General features: G+C 39.5%; 1 protein-coding gene across 1 annotated transcript; it reads right to left on the reverse strand.

The window, feature by feature from the left end:
* Nucleotides 1-6210: 6210 nt before the first annotated feature.
* On the reverse strand, nt 6211-18066 carry pdzph1 (PDZ and pleckstrin homology domains 1). The gene is made up of 14 exons (XM_076759004.1): nt 17956-18066; nt 17372-17447; nt 17126-17214; nt 14573-16774; nt 14314-14475; nt 13295-13450; nt 13060-13161; nt 11997-12107; nt 11345-11523; nt 11104-11261; nt 10833-10875; nt 10148-10334; nt 8456-8591; nt 6211-7413 (listed from the first exon to the last, which is right to left on the reverse strand). The coding sequence occupies exons 3-14, from the start codon at nt 17184-17186 to the stop codon at nt 7314-7316; spliced, it is 3597 nt and encodes a 1198-aa protein (XP_076615119.1). The 5' UTR covers nt 17187-17214; nt 17372-17447; nt 17956-18066; the 3' UTR covers nt 6211-7313.
* Nucleotides 18067-21141: the final 3075 nt, after the last annotated feature.

The following is a 21141-nucleotide window of genomic DNA, read 5'->3' on the forward strand; positions in this document are numbered from 1 at the left end:
GACTTGAACATTGTTAGTACCTTAGACCAGTAGTCACCAGGATGCCTCAAATCGAGCCCTTCTTAATGACTAAACTGTAAAAGGTGGGGGTGAGAATCTATTTTCAATTTGTCTCATTTTTTCTTTCTGAATATCAGAATGTATTTTCACACAGAATGAGTACTGTTGATTTTTCCCTATCTTACAGTTGCACAGGGAGAATCACCTCACAGCCAGTATGGACAGAATGAATAACTATCAATTACTATGTCATTATACAAATGCAGTATGCACATTGTATTAAGATTGACTTGAAAAAGCTTATTATCAAACAGTCTCCCCCATAAGGTGGCTGTTTTAGTTTTATCCTTCATGGAGAATGGCAACTTTCAGGCATCTTGAAATCATGTTGGTACCAGTAGTGACCAGTTTACCTGGTAAGAGGAAAGAAAACGTCAATGGAAACTTCCAGAACCACTCCAAAAGTATCACCCACCTCAGATGGAGAGCGAGACACACAGAAAGATGTGAGTGGAGTATCACTTTAGTCTTTTTTGCATCTCTTCATTGGTTGTTGGCAAATATGGTTGGGGATATGTTGGCTTTAGAAAACCACACTTGACTGCATCTCTAGTTTTGTACGTTGGCTGCCTTTTTTTGAAGAGTGTTTGTTTCACTTCCAGTTGGACGTGTTTTCAATGCATCTACTACAGAAAAACAGTTTTCTGCCCAGGGAAGCATTGTTGGACATCTATGACAGACCGTCTCTGGAACCGTCAGTGCACCATGTTACTGTCACTACCATGGCACCAATTAGGTGTTAAACACTAAACTCTCATATAAATACTGCAGTATCTTACGTACGCAAAGCCATGTGGACCCATACATGTCTATAGAAAAATCTGTATACCCCTTGGCTTTTTTGCACAATTTGTTGTGCTGCTTTCAAAGTAAATCATGAGTTCTTAGTCCCACTACTTCTGTGTTTTCTATTACACTAAAGCAATAGAAAATTCCATTATTTTATGGACATGTAACATTAGAAGCCTCTGTTGAATACTTATGTGATCATGGCATCTTTCAAATTGTTCAATTGTAGAAAATGAAACACTGAGTAAAATTGGTGCAATCTGTGTGTTACTTTGAGCCCATTCATCTCAGTGTTCCTGGGTCAGGTCCATGGGGGGATGTCAGCGTGCATGTGTGCCACAGTGTATGTTTATTCATTTTTGAACAGGACTATAATCTTTCCTTTTTACGGTGACGTTCTAAAACACAGTACACACTCTTCACATTTGAATCTGTGTGAGGAATGTGAGATTTAATGATTTTAAATGTTCTTATTATCAAAGTTATGTATGCAAATGCAGTGTTAGATTAGCGGGAGGAGTATGATAAATGCTTAATGATAAGTGCATTTCCATCCATCTGTTTTTATGCTCTTTATAACGCTTATGGTTACAAAGAAAGAGTTGAAATATGGCGAGAATGTTTTTATGCTTGGCTGAGACGGAAAAGTTGTACCTATAAAAGCAAAATGCCATGCGAGTGCAATGGAAACAGAATTGGGGCATAAATCATTTTGTACAAGGAGCATGTGCCATCTACTGAAGCTTCAGCAGCACCAGAGAGACCAAACATTGCAGCAGATGGAAACATCAGATCTGAGTGTTGTAATATGGAGATTGTAATCTTACCCTAATTAACACATGAAACCATCTGAAGAATTAGTGCCACCAACCATAACACCAACCATAATTCAGGTAATTTGTATAAAGTTCGGATGTAAACTTGGTTACTGTGTCTCAGATGAATAACATTCACATCTTGAAATTCACTGAAATTCCTCTGAGTTATTTAAGTTATGTTTGTTGAGGAAAAAGGTCAATTCCCACACACACTTATGGCCTCTGCATTGATTTAAAAAGGTTGCTGACGTATCCATTATAAAGTGACTTAATTTCAGCCCATAATTGTGTTGGAGGTGTGTACATGATCACATGCAGCAGCTTTATTCACTGAAGATTCCCTCACCTGTCTGGAACTGGGACCCTGTGTAGAACATAAATAAAAACAGAATACAATCAAACAAACAGTGTTCACGGACAGCAGTTTTACGAAGTATTCCACAGCCTGTGCAGTAAAGTGGTGAACGACTGAGCCTTTCCAGGATGCCCCTTTCATACCCAATCATGATACTATCACCTGTTACCAATGAACCTGTTCCAAGCAGGTGTTTTCATCCATGTACAAATATACAACACACATATAAAGACAAATTTTCATGATGATGGGCACACCCGAAAAAGGAGAACAGAAAAACTACAGAAGAGACATCTGGACTGTCTTTGCTTGAATTTCTAATAGTGTAATGACGTTTAGCCATTCAGTCTTCAAAGGTCTGGTTGTTGCGCCGATGTTTACCACAACTTGGTGAGGTATATGACTCCAGTGGTAACTGTGCCCCAAATTTTGTACTCTTTTCCTGTTACAGGGTGGAAAGATGCACTTAGTTGTGTGTTGGCATTGGGAGCCCACAGCTGAAATGAACTTCAGGTAAGGTGACAGCAGTTGGCTTCATTTGGTATTGAGACAGTCTTAGTGTACCAATTCGTCATAAAGGTTTCTTCCTCAATGAAAGCTTATCCGAGAAGGTTATTTGTACAGTTCACCAGCTTGTGAGTCACCAGTGAGGATATGTCAGTGTCTTTTGACTGAATGGTTTACTGTGCCAAATTTGAGTATCCAAGGACACACACTATGAAAGACTTGGAGGGAGCTTTTTCTCCTCTTGACTCAAAGTATTTTATTCAGTGTTGTGTGTCGCTGTTCATCAACATATTCTCTGAATGTTGTCTTCATAATGTCCACCTATTCTAAAATCTCTGGTGTGTTACAGATCCTTTGTAGTCTGTGAGATTAAATAATGGGGATGGCAGCTGTCAGTTCTAGGAAGATTATTGCATTGGGTTAAAACTTCATTTTCAAAAGAAGGACTTGAAGGACTGCCTGTTTGATGGTATAAGTGTTCTTTTACCTTAAATAGGAAAGAAAAGCCTCTGATGGTGCTGATTTCTTCCTGTAAAATTTAATTCGTGACCTCTGGTGTTGATTCATCAGGAGTTGGTTGTGCTGCATTTCTGTGTTGTTGTGGCTTGTATGTGTATCAAAAAAAAAAAAAAAATCGCAAATTGAGCATTTGTTTGAAATGTCAGTCCATCATTTAGAAAGGGCTTCATTTTTTCTGCAGAGAGTGGGTTCCTATATAAAATTGTCTTAGCAAAATAACTGATCAGTGACACGCTGTGTAGATTCATCCATTTTTCCTTTCTGGTCAGGTTTTCCAGTTTTCAAAGAAAACCACCTGGCCCAGTCCTGTTTGTCCACAGGTCACATTCATCAAATATTCTTTCATGATCTTCTGGAGTGAATACAAATGCTCAAGCCAATTCAACAGGATCAAACATGGTCACCAGTTCAGTGCAAGCAGGCAACTGAAGGGTAGCCCTCCTGAAACAGGAAGTATCGGCATTTTGGGAATGAACGAGGCTCCTCAGTACCAGATATAACATGCACATGTTTCTTTTTTGTTTTCCTCTTTTCTGTTTTGTACAGGCTTGTTCTCCCTAAAATATTTATTGGTTTAAATATATTTTGTATATTTGTACATGGATGAATGTAAAGTTAGAGGACCCCATGGGGCATGTACTGTGACCCAACCCGACAGGATTATAGATATTGTATGGTTTGACAGTTGAGCTCATCTTGAGTGACTAAGCTGCTGTATGTGATCATGGACACACCTCAGACACACCTGTGTATCGTCATGCAGTTATGGGCTATATTTTAACAATGTGTTGCTTTATGATTGATATGTCTTAAGAAAGGACCAAACTGTCAATGCTTTAAGCTTTAAGAAATGCTTGAAGAAAAAGCAAGAATTAAAACAATTTTAATTAGATTTTCAGTAAGCCTGTTCATAACAAAAAAACAGAGGAGCTGAAATGTTGGTCTTACATGTGTCATGACAGGTTTAGACGAGACGAGGTTTAGAGTGCCATTCTGTAATGTGTGTGTCAGCTGGAACGTGGACCTCGAATGCTGGGTAATAATATTTAGTTTTACTTTATTATGCTCACCTTATTTATTTATTTATTTATTTATTCATTCTTGCTATTTTTTAGTTGAATAAAAGTAAGTAAACTTTCCTTTTTGCTTAACTGCTTCATGGGCACAACTGTATTTCTATGCTGTTGTGTGTGAAATTGCTGTAAAGGCTACTGTGATGACATTGAATGCTGCTGAAAAGATTCTTGGTACCAAGAAGGTGTAACCACCTCTTTTCTTCTTTACTACACACACCCTCCCACATACAGTAAATAAAACTGTGTGCTAACAGGTTATTGTGGAAGGCAATTGTATTGCTAGGAGTAAAGGTTGAGAATTTGACATGTTATTGATATATAGCACATAAAAATAATGTAAATGTTAAACAATGACTAAAATACAAATACATCAGCAGACGTGGAGGAATCTAGTCACATGATTTGACTCATGTCAGACTTAAGTCATAAATTTGAGGACTTGAGACTTGCTTGAGTAACACTGATGAAAGACTTTGCATTGTTCTACATGAAGCTACTTTTTGTGTTTGAAACATAATTGATTTTTAGTGCAATGCAGCAGACCTGGCAACCAAGTAGGACACGGCAGATCAGCAGAGGCCAACGCACAATCAGCAATCATGAAGGGGGATAGTCCAAAAATAATCACATTTGGATTCAAGCATTATCTTGTGGATGACAGCAGGAAGAATAGAGTAGTGGAATGCAGTCTTCAGCTCAAAAATCAGTGTTACGACCTCCACAACATCCAACTTCATCTGTCACTACGTCACCCAGAAAAGAAAGGTAAGTGAATGTGTCTTTTTAGCTAATTTCTTGGCTGGTCAGACATTAGCTAGTAAGCTAACATTAAGTTTAAGCTATATCAGACTTACCTTTGATGATGCATTTTAGGCAATCTACCCTCTGTGGTAGACGTGCTGCTCGGTTGGGTTGTTTTATCCATGGTGGCTAAATGCTGCCTGCTCATTACAAGCAGAAACCACTCACACATCAGTGACACAGCATCAGGAGCATCAGGAGAAATTTGGGGTTCAGTATCTTGCCCAAGGATACTTCAACATGTAGACTGCAGGGACCAGGTATCAAATCACTAACCTCCTGATAAATGGATGACAGCTCCACCTCCAGAGCCACAGCCTCCACATCATCTCCCATATGTTGAGGTGTTGGCACATGGCTTGGAGACGAGATTTCATATTTAACTACAGCATATCTACATGACCATTGGTGAACCAAGACAGGAGAATGATCTTATCATGTGACCAAAGTTGTACATTTAAGTGACTTAATGACACCTTTCCAGTTCTGGTCACTGAAGACTGTGAGATGTCATTTAAAGCTTAAATTAGTTTTGTTACATACTGTACATGTCTATATGGCCAGACACTAGGGTTAAGTGAGAAAGTGTTTTTTGTGGTTTGGGGGAATTTAACCATTGCATTTTAGCTTCAGACAAATGGTCACCCCAAGGACCCGAACCCCAGACCCTCAAAGGCCACTTAGGTGAGCATGGTACCATTGCTGACATATTGAACTGAAATTCTTCTGCAGACACACCATAAAACATACACTCCTTTTTACATTTAAAGCACTGGCTTGAAGGATAGGTCCACATTGTCAGGTCTATCCTTAAAAAAATACTAACATGCTCATGTATACACTAACAGAATTATTGGTCCTTGTTATAATTCTTGATGATCACTTTCAACACAATTCTAATGTGAGTGATGGGAGACTAAACCTGTAGTCTGTATTGGCCTAAAATGTGTCCTGAAGTTCAGCTTAATATAGAATGAGGCTTCAGCACTATGGCTTAATCACATCAAGTGATCCACAGTCTTTTTGAAGTGAAATTTCTCTTTCCTTGTTGTGCTGCGATGGAGGGACAGTAACACAAAGAGGGACATTTAAACAATGGTTATTTGGAAGCTACCCACCTGATCTCTCACTGCTGAAATGTCAGATTAGCTTTTGCTGGAGAATTAATTGCAAGTTTGCATAGATTTCTGCAGATTTTGTCCACTATCATTTACGTTGGAATCACTTTTGGAAGGGATCTCTTCACAGCCAGTATGAACAATACAAATGATCACAACGACCAATGAACGCTCTTACTGCACACGTGGGCAGGTGTGAATTGTATTGTTAACTTTGTCTTTCAATCAATGTTACTTTGCTCATATATACAACTGTCTTGTTTGCTCTGGTAGCAGTTCTGGCAATGGAGCAGCAGACAAAGACTCAGGATTTGATTGCAGAATGTATTTGGCTAACACACTGATGCATTACTATCTGTTATGCAATGAGTAAAAGCAGTATCAAAAGCATTAGATCACATTTAAAGTTTTTACAGTGTAGCAGAAAAACACAGTTATATAGAATCAGTATAAAAGCACAGAAATGCCAGTATTTCATACCACAAACTGAAATCCCTCTAAAGAAAATTCCCAACACACAATAACACACAAAAAGACCAACATAAGTACTGGTTAGAGGGCAACAAGTCAACGAGTTGATGTAATCCACATCCTCGATATTGTCATTGTTAGTTTCAATCTCAGAATAATTTTAAGGAATTCTCTAAATCTAATTTTCTTTGGTTACATATTAAAATCCATGCAGCACAGTGAACACAGTAAAGCCTCTTACACACCCATCAGAAGTACTTTCACGAATTTCTGTTTTAAAAGCCTTATGGCACAATCCAAATGTCCCAAACAGTCCAGGACCTTCTGACTGTCGAGGTAAAGTGCTAGTAGGTGTTGCTGAAGGAGATAAGAATGCAGAAAAAGTGAACTTATAAAAGAAAAAACTGGAATAGAAGAAGAAACAGTGGTACATTATTTTCGGTTATTAGGTCGTAGATACATGTACAAATGTGCCGGAAAATTATGACAAAAGGGAAAAGAAAACAATGTGAGAAAACTGAAAGTGAAATGAAGTCCAAAACAAACGCAGTGACTTTCAGTTTTTGTTCTTGCTCCTCACAATTACATTTACACATTTGCAGTTTACGGTTTCACCCTTGAGCTGTACATATGAGGGAACTGCAAACTGTGACCTAATTCTTACTAACAGCAGGTTTTTCCTGAGTGAAATGATCCTCTATGACAAACTGGCAGCACAGGGAACACGGGGCAGTATCTGCAAACAGGAGGTCCGTCCCGTGATCCACAGGGTTAGTCAGGCTGCTGTCAGGACACTGTCTCACATTCTGGTCTCCTCCGGTGGTCGATTCATGTAGTCCTGAAGGGCCTGATGTAAAGGCAGCCATTTCTTTATTGAAGCTTTGATAGCTGTGATCCATCTGTGAAGGACATCAGAAAGAACATGACAACATCTGCTCTGAATGTCTTCCACAGTTCTACCTCTTCACACATCAAGAGCTTATGATATTTATATAAATCAGTTTTTTTCTTTTGTGTAGATGATGTATAGCCAGTGTCTCAGGTTAAGCTTTAATTCAATTGTTTTTCAGAAATTTTGTGGGAGAAGTCAGAAAAGCTTGTACTTTGAGTACCTAAGTAGAAACATACCAACATCAACCATGCTTTAATTCCCAGAGGAAGAGAATGCAGATTTGTTAAGTGTGAACATTTTGTGATTTTGCAAAAATGTTCACTGCAAATGTTTCCTCAAAAAATGTGAACAGAGCTTTCTCTCTTGTCACCTGCACAGACAGATGTTTTGAGCCAATCACTTTAGTGCAAGATCATGATGGATTGGTGGCCCAGCATCTAAGGACCATCACTAAGGACGTGCCATGAGGGCCCAGTCTAAACATGTGTGACCAGAGCTCAGCACGTCACAGCGCAGATGACGCGGGCTGTAGTGGAATATACTGAGCCAATGGAAAAACAGTGTATCAGAGGACTTCACTGTGGAGGTAGATTAATAAATTAAATGATGAAAGAATAATCAAGAACCACAACAAAGTAAATGGTAAATAGACTGTGTTTATATTGCGCTAGTCTGACGACCACTCAAAGCACTTTTACAACACAAGCCTGCATTCACACACACATTCGTACAGTGCTGGCTAAGCCACCTCCTCGTAACGAGCGTTAACCACTCATACACACTCGCACACTAATGGCACAGCATTGGGAGCAATTTGGGGTTCAGTATCTTGCCCAAGGATACTTGCAGACATGTGGACTGCCATGGCCAAAGACAGAACCACTGACCTTCAGATAATTCATGAGCTCATGACTTATGAGCTCATGACTGGCTTGTTTTGTTAGAAAAATGGAAATGCGTAGAAAAAACCTTGCAAGTCTGCTCATCTGTCACAAGATCTTAAAAACTGAGGTAGTAGACTAGCTCCTGAATGAGAACCAGCTCCTCACCGTTTATTCTCATTCGGATTTTCGGCACAGAAGTAGAAAGTCTTGAACTCATCAGATGGAGGTTTCAGCTCTATGGTGGATTTCTTTGATCCATAGGGCTGCTCTCGCACTGTGTAGCCCTGAAGGTAGATCCCACCTGAAGACACAGATCATAATGTTTATTGATCTTTAACAGTCATTTAATTTCAGTTCATTCATTTAGTTTTAATGAATTTCATATTTCCTTCATCAAAGTCATCATTATGGAAGTTCAGTGAAGACTTGGCTGAGAGACAATAGTGGTCAGATAAAAACAGGTGAGGAAAAAGAGACGTGATAAAGATTGATATGATACAGGTGTATAGCAGGTGCACTCAGTATTATTATAAATAAAGATCTTTTTATAGAGAACATGTTTTACATGTTACAAATAAACAATATAAAAGAGAAAAAAAAATCTGGTGAAGCTGTCATATTTCTACGTTTACAAAACTTAATGTTCAATTTAATGTTCAGTGTTTGGGTATCTGATATCTGAGGGGTTATTTTAATGGATTTCATTAAAGATGGCTGAGTTCTCTGAGGCATAGGTGATTAGAGCTGCAATGATTGCCAGATTAATTGTTTAGTCAGTCAAAAGAAAATTAATCACCAGCTGTTTTGCTAATTGAGTATAATCGTCTCAGTCATTTTTTAAGAAGAAATGTCAAATATTTCCTGGATCCAGCTTCTTACATGATAGGATTTGCTGCTTTTCATTTATGATTGAAAATTAAGTTTTTGGACTATTGGTTGGACAAAATTGGAATGCATCACTTTGGGCTCTGGGAAAGTATGATGAGCCTTTATCAGAACTTTTTAACATTTTATACACTAAATGATTAATTGATTAACCATTAAAAACATGTTCACCATTGCTCACAGCAGAGAGGCCCACTGGCCTTGGGTTTGTGTTGCATTACAGCTGCAGTAATCAACATTTATATATTGTCAATGAATCAGATGACTATGTACAATACGAAGGGTGTTGCTGACCCCACAGAGAGTTATCAGCAACTCTGCAGTTCCTCTCAGCTCTACAGAACATTTCAGCCTCCTTTCATCCATTGTTTGAGTTTCCGGCACACAGACTCTGCTGTCATTGTTTCCAGCAGCTGTACACAGCTTGTTGGAAAACCTGTGATAAACCCAGCATCAAACAGCAGACTGACACAGTTAGTGACCAGCTGTAACAACTTTAGAAGGTGAGTTGTGTTTTCAGTTTGTTTTGTTGCCCCAATTAATTGATACAGCTTTTAAAAAAAAACTAATTCACCACATATTTAAGAGTTGCAAATCATTATCTTTTTTTTTTTTTTTTTTTTCTAATTTTATCTGCAGTTTTAATGCCTCTTCATATTCTTTATACTTGTTACTGTGCCTGGACCATACATATATCACAAAAAAGCTACAAGCACTGCAATAAACCAGTGAGTAGACAGTAAATATGTTTGATTTTACAGGGCAGGAAAACACACCACACAGTGACTATCACAACACATAAGTTTCAGTGCTAGCAGAGATCATTGGGGGGAGCTGGTTATCATATTAGATTTGCTTTGTTAGAATATCAAAACAGAATACTCATCCATCTCATAGTCTTATTTTTGATTCTGCACACCCACAAAGAATCACGTTGCTTGTCAGCATTTGAAACTCAACATATATCCGTACCATGTGCATGGGTGGCACGGATACTGCTGTACAAGGAGAGGCAACCATCCTTCAGAATGCAGTAGTGCTGCACCCACACGTCCTTGTTTCTGTCCATTTTATGCAGCAATCCAAGACACTCTGGGTTTTTCACAGCCAGCGGGGGCAGATTAGAGTTGTGTCTGGTGACATCCACCCACACGTGGTTCTGAAACACGAGAGTTAATTGAGAAGATTAGTGTTAGCCTGAGGGCTAAATATGACAGACGATAAGACAGTGTGAGCAACAGCCTGACACGTTCTTTCTAATCCACCTCTGCAGTAAATATTTCAGTCAAAGCAATATGCATTTTTAAGAATTCAAGTACTGCGACAATGACATGCACTTTAACTTCTAACTAGTAGTGCAAAAAAAACAAGAAAAGTGTAGAATAATGTACATATACATAGAGACATATAAATACACTAAAATATGTACCGTATGTATTGTGAAATGAATACAGTTATTTTTCTACAGTATCAGCCTGTGCAGCAGTTAGAGTAGGCAGTTGCAGGTATAAGTATAAATATACAGTATAGTGCAGGTATAAGTACAAGTAATGCTGATGGTGGACTTTATATACAGAATGAACAACTGGAGGTGTGATAATAACATAGTGTCTGCTACTGTAATCTACATATGTAAGAATACAGGCTGAAATGTCACCTGTGTGATGGGATGAATAGCTTTCTCCATAGCTTCCAGCCACCTAAAATCACAAGGATACGGCTTAAGCATGATGTGCATCCAAAAGTGCACCCTCGGGCTTGATTTAAAATACCAGCTTTCCTTTAGCCAAGCATAAAAATGTTCCCGAAATATTTACAGATGGGTTATTTTTCAGGTTTTTTAAATTCAATTTCCATTCAGCTATTTGTGTAAATTGAAAATACACATTAAAAACACATACATGGAAAGAAGTTTTTCTGTACTGTACCTTTTCATCTCCTGGTTGGAAGTGGCACAGAAGAAGTACACTCGGTTTCCAGCCTGAGGACGGCACTTGAACACAAAGGGTTTTCCCAGGGAAATATCTGGACCCACCTCAGCCCCCTCCAGCTTCACTGCTGACAAAGCCCTCCTCTTGCCCTCATCCTGTAATGAACAGGAAATAATGTCAGACAGACACTTGTTGAATTTTTCGGAAAATACGATACATAATGAAGACAACTGCTCACCCGTTTGTGTCTGTGGTAGTAAAGGTAGCAGTCATGAGTGAGTATGAACCACCTCTTCCTCCAGCCTTTAATCAGACCAGATTGGGTACGCTTGTGAAGATAACCTCGACATGCTGGTCTGGGGGTATTAGGACCACGAGCAATGTCTGACCCAATGGTCAATGTTAGAAGATCTGGACCTACAATATCAATAACATTCAGTTTTAATCAGCAACCATTTAAGTATTTGATTTTATACTCAAACACATAAAATTGTCAAAAACACCAACTTCATTGAAAACATTATTAAAAATCCTCCAGTAGATACGTCACCTCAGACCTGCTACGTATCCCTAACCTTAACCAAGCATTCTGGTAGACTTAGAGTGCTCTGTGGGTCAAGGCCATCAGTGCATGGCATAATTGCAATCATTAGTTATACCCAGACACTGTATTTTATTCACTTACGTGCAGAATCCACTGTGAAAGTGAGCCATTCTTCTCAAGGCAATATTTTTATATGCTTTTGAATATAATGTACATAGCATCTTGCTTATTTGCTCTGCTTGTTCTACCTCTCCTTTTTCTTCTTGCTGTTGTAACAAGTGGAACAATACTGTCTTGTCTTATCTTATCTTATCTTATCTTATTATCATGACTGGAGACAGCATACCTTGCCTGGCCAAATCGGCAGCCTCAGAATGAGGAATGCTGGTGACATCGGTTCCATTGACAGCTAAGACATAGTCTCCCACTATCAACCCTGCTTCCTCAGCAGCCCCATCTGAAACAACAGAAAAAAAGAATAGCTTACAGAGCAAACACAAAGACCTTCACAGGGCAAAGGGTGGACCGACATCATATTGAACCCTATGGATTAAGAATGGGATGTCACTTAAGTTCATATGCGAATCAAGGCAGGTGAGCCAATACTTTTGGCAATATAGTGTACCAAAACAAATTAAACTAACCTGACAGACAAACAGACATAATCCTTAGTGAACATATAGTCTCCCCTGGTTGCCTGGCAACATCCAGCCATTGGGTTCAAACCTATGGGTGAGATAGGGCCTCTCCATGTGGAGTTTACATCTTATCTGTCTCTGTGTGCCTTTCCTCCCAGACTCCACAGTGACATGGTGAATTGGAAACTCTACATGAGCCACGTGTGAATAAATATGTCTGTCTACATGTGTTAGTCAGGTTACACGGCAACCCATCAAGGCTGTGCAGCCCAGCTCTTTCCCAATGCATGCTGGGATGACCAGTTGGCCTTGAACAGCATATGATATGGATAAAATGTTCTTTACTACCCCATATCCTGCCCACAGGTGTTTGCTTTACACTACTGTATCCACAATTGTTGGCCTGATTTCTTTTGATAGATAGCTTTTTGTTTGAAGGTCTCTCCCAGGCTTCACACTGGCATACACCCACCACTGGGCTGCATTTGGTTTAAATATTATTCAAATTGTGCTTTCAGTGGGGCAGGTGAGTAAAAAGTAGGGAGGCTGCATGAACAGAACCAAAAACTTATCTACTGAATTCACAATTGCTGCACTGCTGCATTTGTTAGTGTAGATAATGTTCGCTAACGATGCAGTACAATGTAGACAGACTGTGACATGGAGGTCTGAATACGTCTGATCTAATTTTACAGAGGAGTGACTCAGAAAAACTAAATCTTTAAGTGACTCAGAGACAACAACACCTTGATGAGTCAGGGGTTCACTTACTTGTGTCAACCTCTGTAACCACAATGGGTTTAGAAAACTGTATTCGAAAGCCCCAAGGATACTCTCCTGATCCTTTGTTGATCTTGACAGTCCTCTCACGAACTGAAAAGGAAAGTTTGATTCAGTGTAGGAAGATATGTATGCATCAGTTTACTCAGTATTACATTGTATGCACTTCTTAAAACAAGTGTTACTTCTGCATTGAAGAACTTCTAAATCACAGTCTCCGGCTTACTTGAGACAGCTCGAGTTCTGGTGTTGAGGCTGGGAGGAATGGCCTCTGAGCCTGCATCGTCTCCTTGGTAAATCCATGCTGAAGAGTGGAAAGTCTCAGTGTAAAAGCCCCTGTCTTCATTGTCCATAACTGTCATGTCCATGGCGTCCTCTGACACTAGACAAAAAATACACAAATACATGATACAGTGCAGTACGTATCAGGTGCATAATGACACATTATCACTTGTTGGGTATGTTCTATCTACAGTCTCTGACTGTGCACATCACTAAATGATTGAAGTGCATCAAAGTACAATTCTGCATTTCAGGTCCAACGTAGTAACCTTGACTGAGTTCTGTGCAGCCAGCATAAGGCTCCACCTCGACACCCTGAGGGCAGTGTGCACAAAATGTATTGAGGTAAGTCACCCAATTACTCACTGATTTGCTGTTGCATTGCTTTAAAAAAACACATGAAAATCCTATTTGTATGGTGATTCTGTTGTAGACGAGATGATTTTCCTCCTCTCCACAGTCTCTTCATGTTAGCCTACTTAGTAGGAGTTCAGACATTCTCCATTATCCATAAGGTTTTTCTGTAGTCTCAAGTTAGTATGCTTCAACAGACTGCTTTGTCAAATTATCTGCATATGATGTTATTCTTATTATGTTCTATTATGTTATTGTTATCATTACACTACATGAAATGTAGATCTGTAAATTCTGCATTCAGCCTCCTGTGCTAATTTCTGCTTTATTTGCCAACTTCCTTCCTAGAACATGAGACAAGAAAGCAGACGAAGCATTGGGCCAGAGCAAAATGATTTTTTTTGTCATTGCATTACTGTGTGAATGATCACTCTGTATCCACCACAGTACCCCCACCACAAAAATTAATGAGCTCATTGCCCAAGCAGGTGGTAGCATCCAAGTAACAACAGTTTACTGTTACTTTCTGTACTTGCCCTTCAAACTGAGGCACAAGACATTTTACCAAATGTGTCGTGATGATATGATATGTCTCAGCCCTAAGGTTACCTGATTCCTCTGTGATGTCACTGGTAATTGAGCTTCCTCCAGCAGAGCTCCACTGCTTGCTTTCCTTGAAGAGCTTCCGCCTCTTAGCCCAGTGGTCAGAGTTACTGCTGTCTGGGTCTTTATGAACCACAGGCCTCAGATGCTCTTTGGTATCTAAGGAAGCTGGACATGATGAAAAACAGTCAGAACAGGTGAATTTTATACAAATATTCAGTAGTTCCATTTTTGAAAGCATCTCACAAACATTACTGTAACTTACATCTGGATACAAGCTGTTTATCTGCCTTGTCAGTTTTACTGAGCTGCTCTTTTGAGTGGATTTCTGTGTCTGTCGAGCCTTCGGCAGGACATGATGCAGTGACTGCAGGTTTGTCTGAATCCTCTATTCCACTTCCTCCTGTGTGCAGACCATTTGTCTCCATCATCAGTGACATAGGAGGGCTTTCACCAAAGGGTTCAGATTGAGTCTCCTCTGAAACTTCATTGGTGTTGAATGAATGAACGTTCATGTCCTGCAAAGGGAACACGTTCCCCTTTGTTTTAATCTGATTTTCCATACAGCTGCTCAGTGACGATGTTGAATCCATCTGCAGGACTCTTTGCTCGAGTGCTGTCAGGACTGAGGACTTACTATTTTTTGGTAGAACTGAGACTAAGTCCTCTTGGCTTGCTCTTTGGACTTGATTATTTTGGATGATTTTTCCAGGATGGCTCTGCAGCATTTGTTCCTCTGAGCCACTGCAGGATGGAGGGATGACATGTATAGCGAGGGCTCTTCGACTGAGCTCCTCTGTAAGGGGCTCTAGGCTGTGATATTCTACTTCCCCCATTTCCTGGTCAAATCCACTGTCTGCTACTTCACTTTGATCAACTTTAAATCCACAGTCATCAGTGTCCAGACCATCCATGTCCTTACAAACACTCTGTTTTAAATGTTTGTCTTGTTGTCGAAGATCTTTACGATGGTATCCGATGCTGCTTTGTCTTTGACATTGTTCAATGACAGTGAACATGTCATCAGAATTATCCTCAGAGCTGGTTGCATAGAATGGGTGGTGCAATGATTGCTTCCCATCATGGCTTTCTGAGACAGGTTTAGAACTCCCTTTGCTTTGTGAAGAATCATAATGTCCTTTTCTAAATGCAGACAAACTGTCATTGCCCTGGTGGATATTTCCAGACCCCTCAGTTTGGAGTGGAAGCGAGCACATGATCATAGAGGAAAAAGATTCACCGCAGGGCAGCAGGAGATCCTCTTGCATTAATCCAAGATGCCCCGACATCCCAGGAAACGTTTGGCGTCTTTTCTTTGGCAGCAGACATGCTCTGTGTTCTACAGTGGCAATACTGTTGTTTCTAAACCAAGACTTTCTCTTCTGATAGTTGATGAAGTCTTTGGTGAAACTGGACCTATTAGTAGACAAGGATGGTCTCATGAGCATGGGCTCATAGTTGTCAGATTCTGATAACTGATCAAATGAAAGTGACAGATCTGCTCTTTCCACTGCTTCTACAGAAACTGGGCGTTTAGATTCTTCTTCATAGGTCGTGTAAGGTGTCGGAAATTCTGTACAAGCACCAATGCTACAGGAAGCCAGGTCCTGTGTCAGGTCCTCTAAGGAGTTATATGTAATGTCTGCAAACTCCTGGGGTGGAGGAATGTCCCACGAATGATCAGTGCTGAAGCAATTGTGAAAATGCTTCCTCTTCCCTTGAGGTTGGATATTTAACAGCGGATGATTTCCCAACATAAAGTCAGCAGAGGTTTGTTGTTTGTGATCATTGCAGCAGTTTGTTGGACTGACAGATTTGGAATCACTGCGAGCCTCTGTTTGTTCCCTCATGCTGCCAAATGTAAATCTGTAATTTGTGTTTTGATTCGCGTTGTGACTGGTCACATTTTGTGACAGCCGTTCAGGTGACTCATTGTTTGGAATCCACGTCTTCTCGCATTTGCTGTTACCGAACGTCTCAGCACTGTCCCCCTTGTTCATGAAAACAAACGTGGTCTTGATGCCTGAAGTATTGAGGTGCAGAATTTCTTGAATTTCAAGTTTCATATGTGATCCAGAGCAGTTAATTTTCATGATATTAGTCACTGGTGTTGATGAGTTGGTTGGGTTTTCGGATAAGGACTCGTGTGACTGCTGAAACATGATCTTTGGGGATGAATCCTCCATGTCATTGACAGACACCGACGTCACTATCTTCACTCCTTTCTCTTTGTCCTCTGTGGTTTTCATATAAACACTCCTTTGGTGTGGAAATGAATTCACATGATGATCCTGTTTAAATTTTTTCTCCTTGGGTGGAGCATTGTTGTATTTGTCCTCATCTTCAGATCCTGACAGAACATTTTCCTTTCGCAGGCAGTCTGTTTCACCCTTCTCAACAAAATCATCTTTGTAGCTGATGCTGTTGCTTTTGTTCTGCTTGTGAAAGATGTATGGTGAAATGCTCTCTGAAAGTCAAAAACAACAAACCTTATGTTACATATATTGAAATCATGATACCTGCTATATCTTGGGAATATTTAGGAATTTAGATTTGAATGTTTCAAACACTCTGACATTAAATTCCATCTATATTTAGACTCAGACTAGAGTTTGGAAACAGGACTAAAGATACCATGAGATGATCTATGTCAGTTTATCATGGGGTTGGTCCGTTCCCACCTGTACCCATCATTTGTGCCCATGGTGATGAAATCCAAATATAGGCAGACTGAGTGCGGGTGTGGGAAAAATGTGACTCAGCTAAGCACAAGATTAACCTCACTTCACCTTCCCCTCCACCCAAAGCTCCAACTCACGTTTACTGCTGCTGGAGCTCTTTCTCCTCTTGCTGTTCCTCCTCCTGCCCCTCTTGCTCATTCTTAAATCCACCACAGCCTCACATGAACTGCAAGACAAGTCAAAGACAGCACCAGTATAAACTTTAACTTTATATGTTCAATGTAAACTTCAACACACCTCTACCAGACTGCACACTGAGGGAATTTTGTGTGACCAGTGAATCACTAGAAGGAAAGGAACATGAAGGAAGGAGGAAAACTTACTGTCTGTGCTTCAGATCAACCGGAATAAGAGTCAGTTTGCTTGACACTCATCTTCTATCTCTGCATTTCAGCAGCACTGATCAAAAAGAAACAGGAAAGTTATTCAAAGGTATACATTACATATATCTAACTATACATTTCAAACACACATTGTGCTCAAAGCTGAATTGGCATGCTGTGTTGGCATGTCCTTCAAACACCTGCAGATGGAACAGATCCCTGATTAAGCAGCTAGTCTACAGGATCCATTCTGTCTGAATGAACAGTGGTTATAAATAGATGAAACTGAAAAATATCCTCATGTCAAATAATTACAACAATATTTATAAGATTTAGATGGAAACATTTTATGACGAAATGACAGTTTTCAAAGCACAAGAGAAATGCACATTACACATTTGAATTTGAAAAAGCTGTAAACAGAGTAAATCAGAAGCTTTCTGAATAATTTACAAATCAGAAAGTTACAAGTTACTACGTTATTGGAATCCATGTTAAAAAACATGGATCTCCACGTGTCATATTGACCAAGTGGATGCTATTTTGCTCATGCCTTCAGAAACCCAAATAAACAGCTGATTTACCTTTTGGTGTCCAGTCCTGATGGGTGCTATCAAACCTTTAAAGAGTCAGGTATGAAGAACGCAGGCCAGACAGACAGACAGTCTGTGAGCAGCTGCTGCTTTTCCACACTGTTTACATTGTCTGTGAGTCTCAGACTGCTCCACTTCTTATTGTTTCTATTCTCAACGTAAAGCAGCTTATTACGTTTAATCTCATGAGCCACTGGCGATGTCATGTGAACCTTGTTTATTCAGGAGCCATTTTCCACCGGCAAATGAGGACAATTGAGATAGAATCAATAGATAGATAGATAACTAAGGAATAAATAAGGAATAAAATAAATAGAAATAAAAAAGACTAAGACATAGTAACAAAGATATGTAAGATATATGTGCAATAGTATGTATCATATAGTACTGAACACATGAAAAAAACACATGAGTGCAAACAGTGACAAAGGGCGCAGGCAGTATGGTATAGCACAGTGATGACAATGGCTGACCCACTCTTGAACTACAGTCTTTGCTTAACAAATTCCTAAAACAATTCAGATTCATGCGATCAGATTCTGATCACATGAATTAAAGTGCAGATCTCTGTACTTGTGAAGTTATTAATTTTGCTATGATGTACTGCAGATGTTTTGGCATAATCCAAGTTTCATTAATGACTCTTTATTTTTATTTTCAATGACATGGCTGTATTTTTCTGATGCTGGAATAATGATTATCAGTACATTTTAATGGGTGGATGTTTACCCGAGTTTGCTGCATTTTCTCTTGATATAGGCATTCACAAAGAACCACAGTAGCTCCTAATTAATGTTTCAAGACTCATTCATTCATACTCATTTATGTTCAGAGCTACAAAACTAAACCTCAAGTTGTAACAATTCATGATTTTACCTAAAAATCCAACATTCAGTTTCAAAAGAAATACTTCTCATTAAGGAAGTAATGATGCCATTTCATGTGACCTTAAAGCAATTTAACTATCTCTATGGTTCCCCTGTATGGAAGGTTAAACATGACTAAGGAAAAACAAATAAACTAAGTGAGTGCCACATTAAAATGAAATCACAACACAGAAAACAAAGTGAAGAGATGTCGTCCAGCAGAGGGAAGCACAGACCACTGAATACAAAGCACTGTAATTAGTTTGCATGACAGGGTGCAAGGGACTTGTTACTTTTTTGAGATGGAGATGCATTGACCATGTCAGAATGAAAAACAATCACCTGTCCAAACACAGATGGGGGGACAGGGGCATGGGTGGAGCTTATCATCAACGACACTTACATTATGTTACATTTGTGATTGAATGTCAACAGTTTGAAATTTGAAAATGAAAAACTATTCATTCAGTTATTACAGACAAAAAGCCTAATGTTTTTCATTTACACAGTAAAGGCATACATAAAAAGGAAAACACAAATAATATTGTGTATTGTATTTAACTTAATTTCTTTGGTTATTTAGGCATTCTAAATCTTTTAAAGACATGAAATGGTGGTACCCTCCTCTCTCCAGCAGCTAAAATGCTAATCACTATCGACAGAACCATTTCAGCTAAAATGGTCATAATTTTATATAATTTTTATTGTTTTTTTGAGAGTTCTCTGGAGCTTTCTGCTGTCCAAAAGTTTTTGTCCATTTAATTTTTTTTTGTAGTTTTTACTCCTATTTTTCCCAGTGTAGCACGGAACAAAAGTTGAAACACCACACAAAGAAGGAGAAAGACACAGAGATAAAGTGAGGGTTAAAGACCAATCACAGTATACGTTCACCAATTAGTTCATAATATGTAGGTTTTTAAAGTCCATAGTCGATTAATGAACTCTCTTTCTCTCAAACCAATTACATTCAACAGGCAACTAACCAATCATGAGTGCCATTATTCAAGGAGTGATAATGCATCTCCCCCAGAGGGCAGCCTGATGTTTGGTGATCCGTGCACAGAGGAAGACCTTCACTACATCCCCATGTTCATCATCAGTCCTGTGAAACTCTGTAAGAAGGTATGATAAAAAAGACAGATTCAAATCTAGATTTTTCAGTAGAGCCAGCTCAGAAACAAGACAGTGCACTTAATCTGGCCCACTTCTGTAGGATGCTTGCAGCAGGTCCTCAGTCTATTCACTCCAATGGGAGAAATGAACATGAGCACAGATTGATTCATTCAGTGCAGCTGATGGTTTTATAATCACTTATCTAGCCCATGTCCAGGTGTGGTCTCTCCCTCTTCATCTCCTTGCAGTTGTCATGGGGATAGAGGAAGCACCATGCATGCATGCATCATGATGAGTCTGACCAGAACCTTGCAGTCACAGTGAAGCATGCTAAGAGCTGGTAGCTTCTCATCAGGCTGAGTCTTTATCTGGTTTATATCACAGAGACATGTGGTTTCAGTCTGGCTAAATTCATCCCCTACCACTCATAGGTCATAGACTGTGACATCCACATTTAGCTGCTCTACCTGTAAATCACATCCTAATCTGTCAAACACACACCGAACTTTTGTCCGCTAAGTGTCTCATTTCAACTTTCAAACAGACAAATCATTTCTCTGTCCAGCTTAAGTTTATCCCTAAATCTAAACTTCTTCATCATCGAGTGATCAGATAAATCACTTCATCCCCTCTCAGTGAAGCCACTTCAGGCTGCTCTCACTTTCATCAACCCAGGTTACACACACTCGGGGGTGGGGTTGCTGTTGAAAAATACCCTGAAGTGCTCCATTATCTCGATGGGCCCTTTTTCATCTTTTAATTTTTGGCTTTTGTGATAGATGGCACCCTGCCTGTCTTCTGCTTCCTGGTAGAGACCTCGTAAGCCAAATATTGATTTTATCATCTCCTTTGTCAGAGTTTGTCATTCTAACAATAACGGTGGGGCCACCCTGTCTGTCACACTGGTCACAACTACAAAACAGAAGCATTTAGCCTCACCATGGCTTGTTAACAATACTACAGAAATAAAGAGAGCATGCAGAAGGGAAGCAGAATAAATTGCAGATCTCATTTCAAATTCTGAGGGATCCACCGGGATAAATCCCAGCCGGGTGTCAGAGATGCCAGGGCTCAATACTTTTCAATACTCTGATATGATTAACAAAAATAATATCTGTAAATATGCTCTCCAGAACACTGCAGTTCCAAATTCCCTTCACCTCCGTCAATCACTTTACCAGAACTTCATCATATTATC

This window comes from Chaetodon auriga, chromosome 19 (genome assembly GCF_051107435.1).
Source record: "Chaetodon auriga isolate fChaAug3 chromosome 19, fChaAug3.hap1, whole genome shotgun sequence".
Lineage (NCBI taxonomy): Eukaryota > Metazoa > Chordata > Actinopteri > Chaetodontiformes > Chaetodontidae > Chaetodon > Chaetodon auriga.

Bases quoted from the DNA above. Each gene is read 5' to 3' on its own strand.
- pdzph1 (XM_076759004.1), bottom strand. From the start codon at position 17,186: ATGAGCAAGAGGGGCAGGAGGAGGAACAGCAAGAGGAGAAAGAGCTCC. The intron at 12,108-13,059 runs GTAAGTGAACCC...CTGTTGTTTCAG, and splicing joins GGTTACAGAGGTTGACACAA to ATGGGGCTGCTGAGGAAGCA. The intron at 7,414-8,455 runs GTGAGGAGCTGG...TGTCCTTCACAG, and splicing joins AATCCGAATGAGAATAAACG to ATGGATCACAGCTATCAAAG.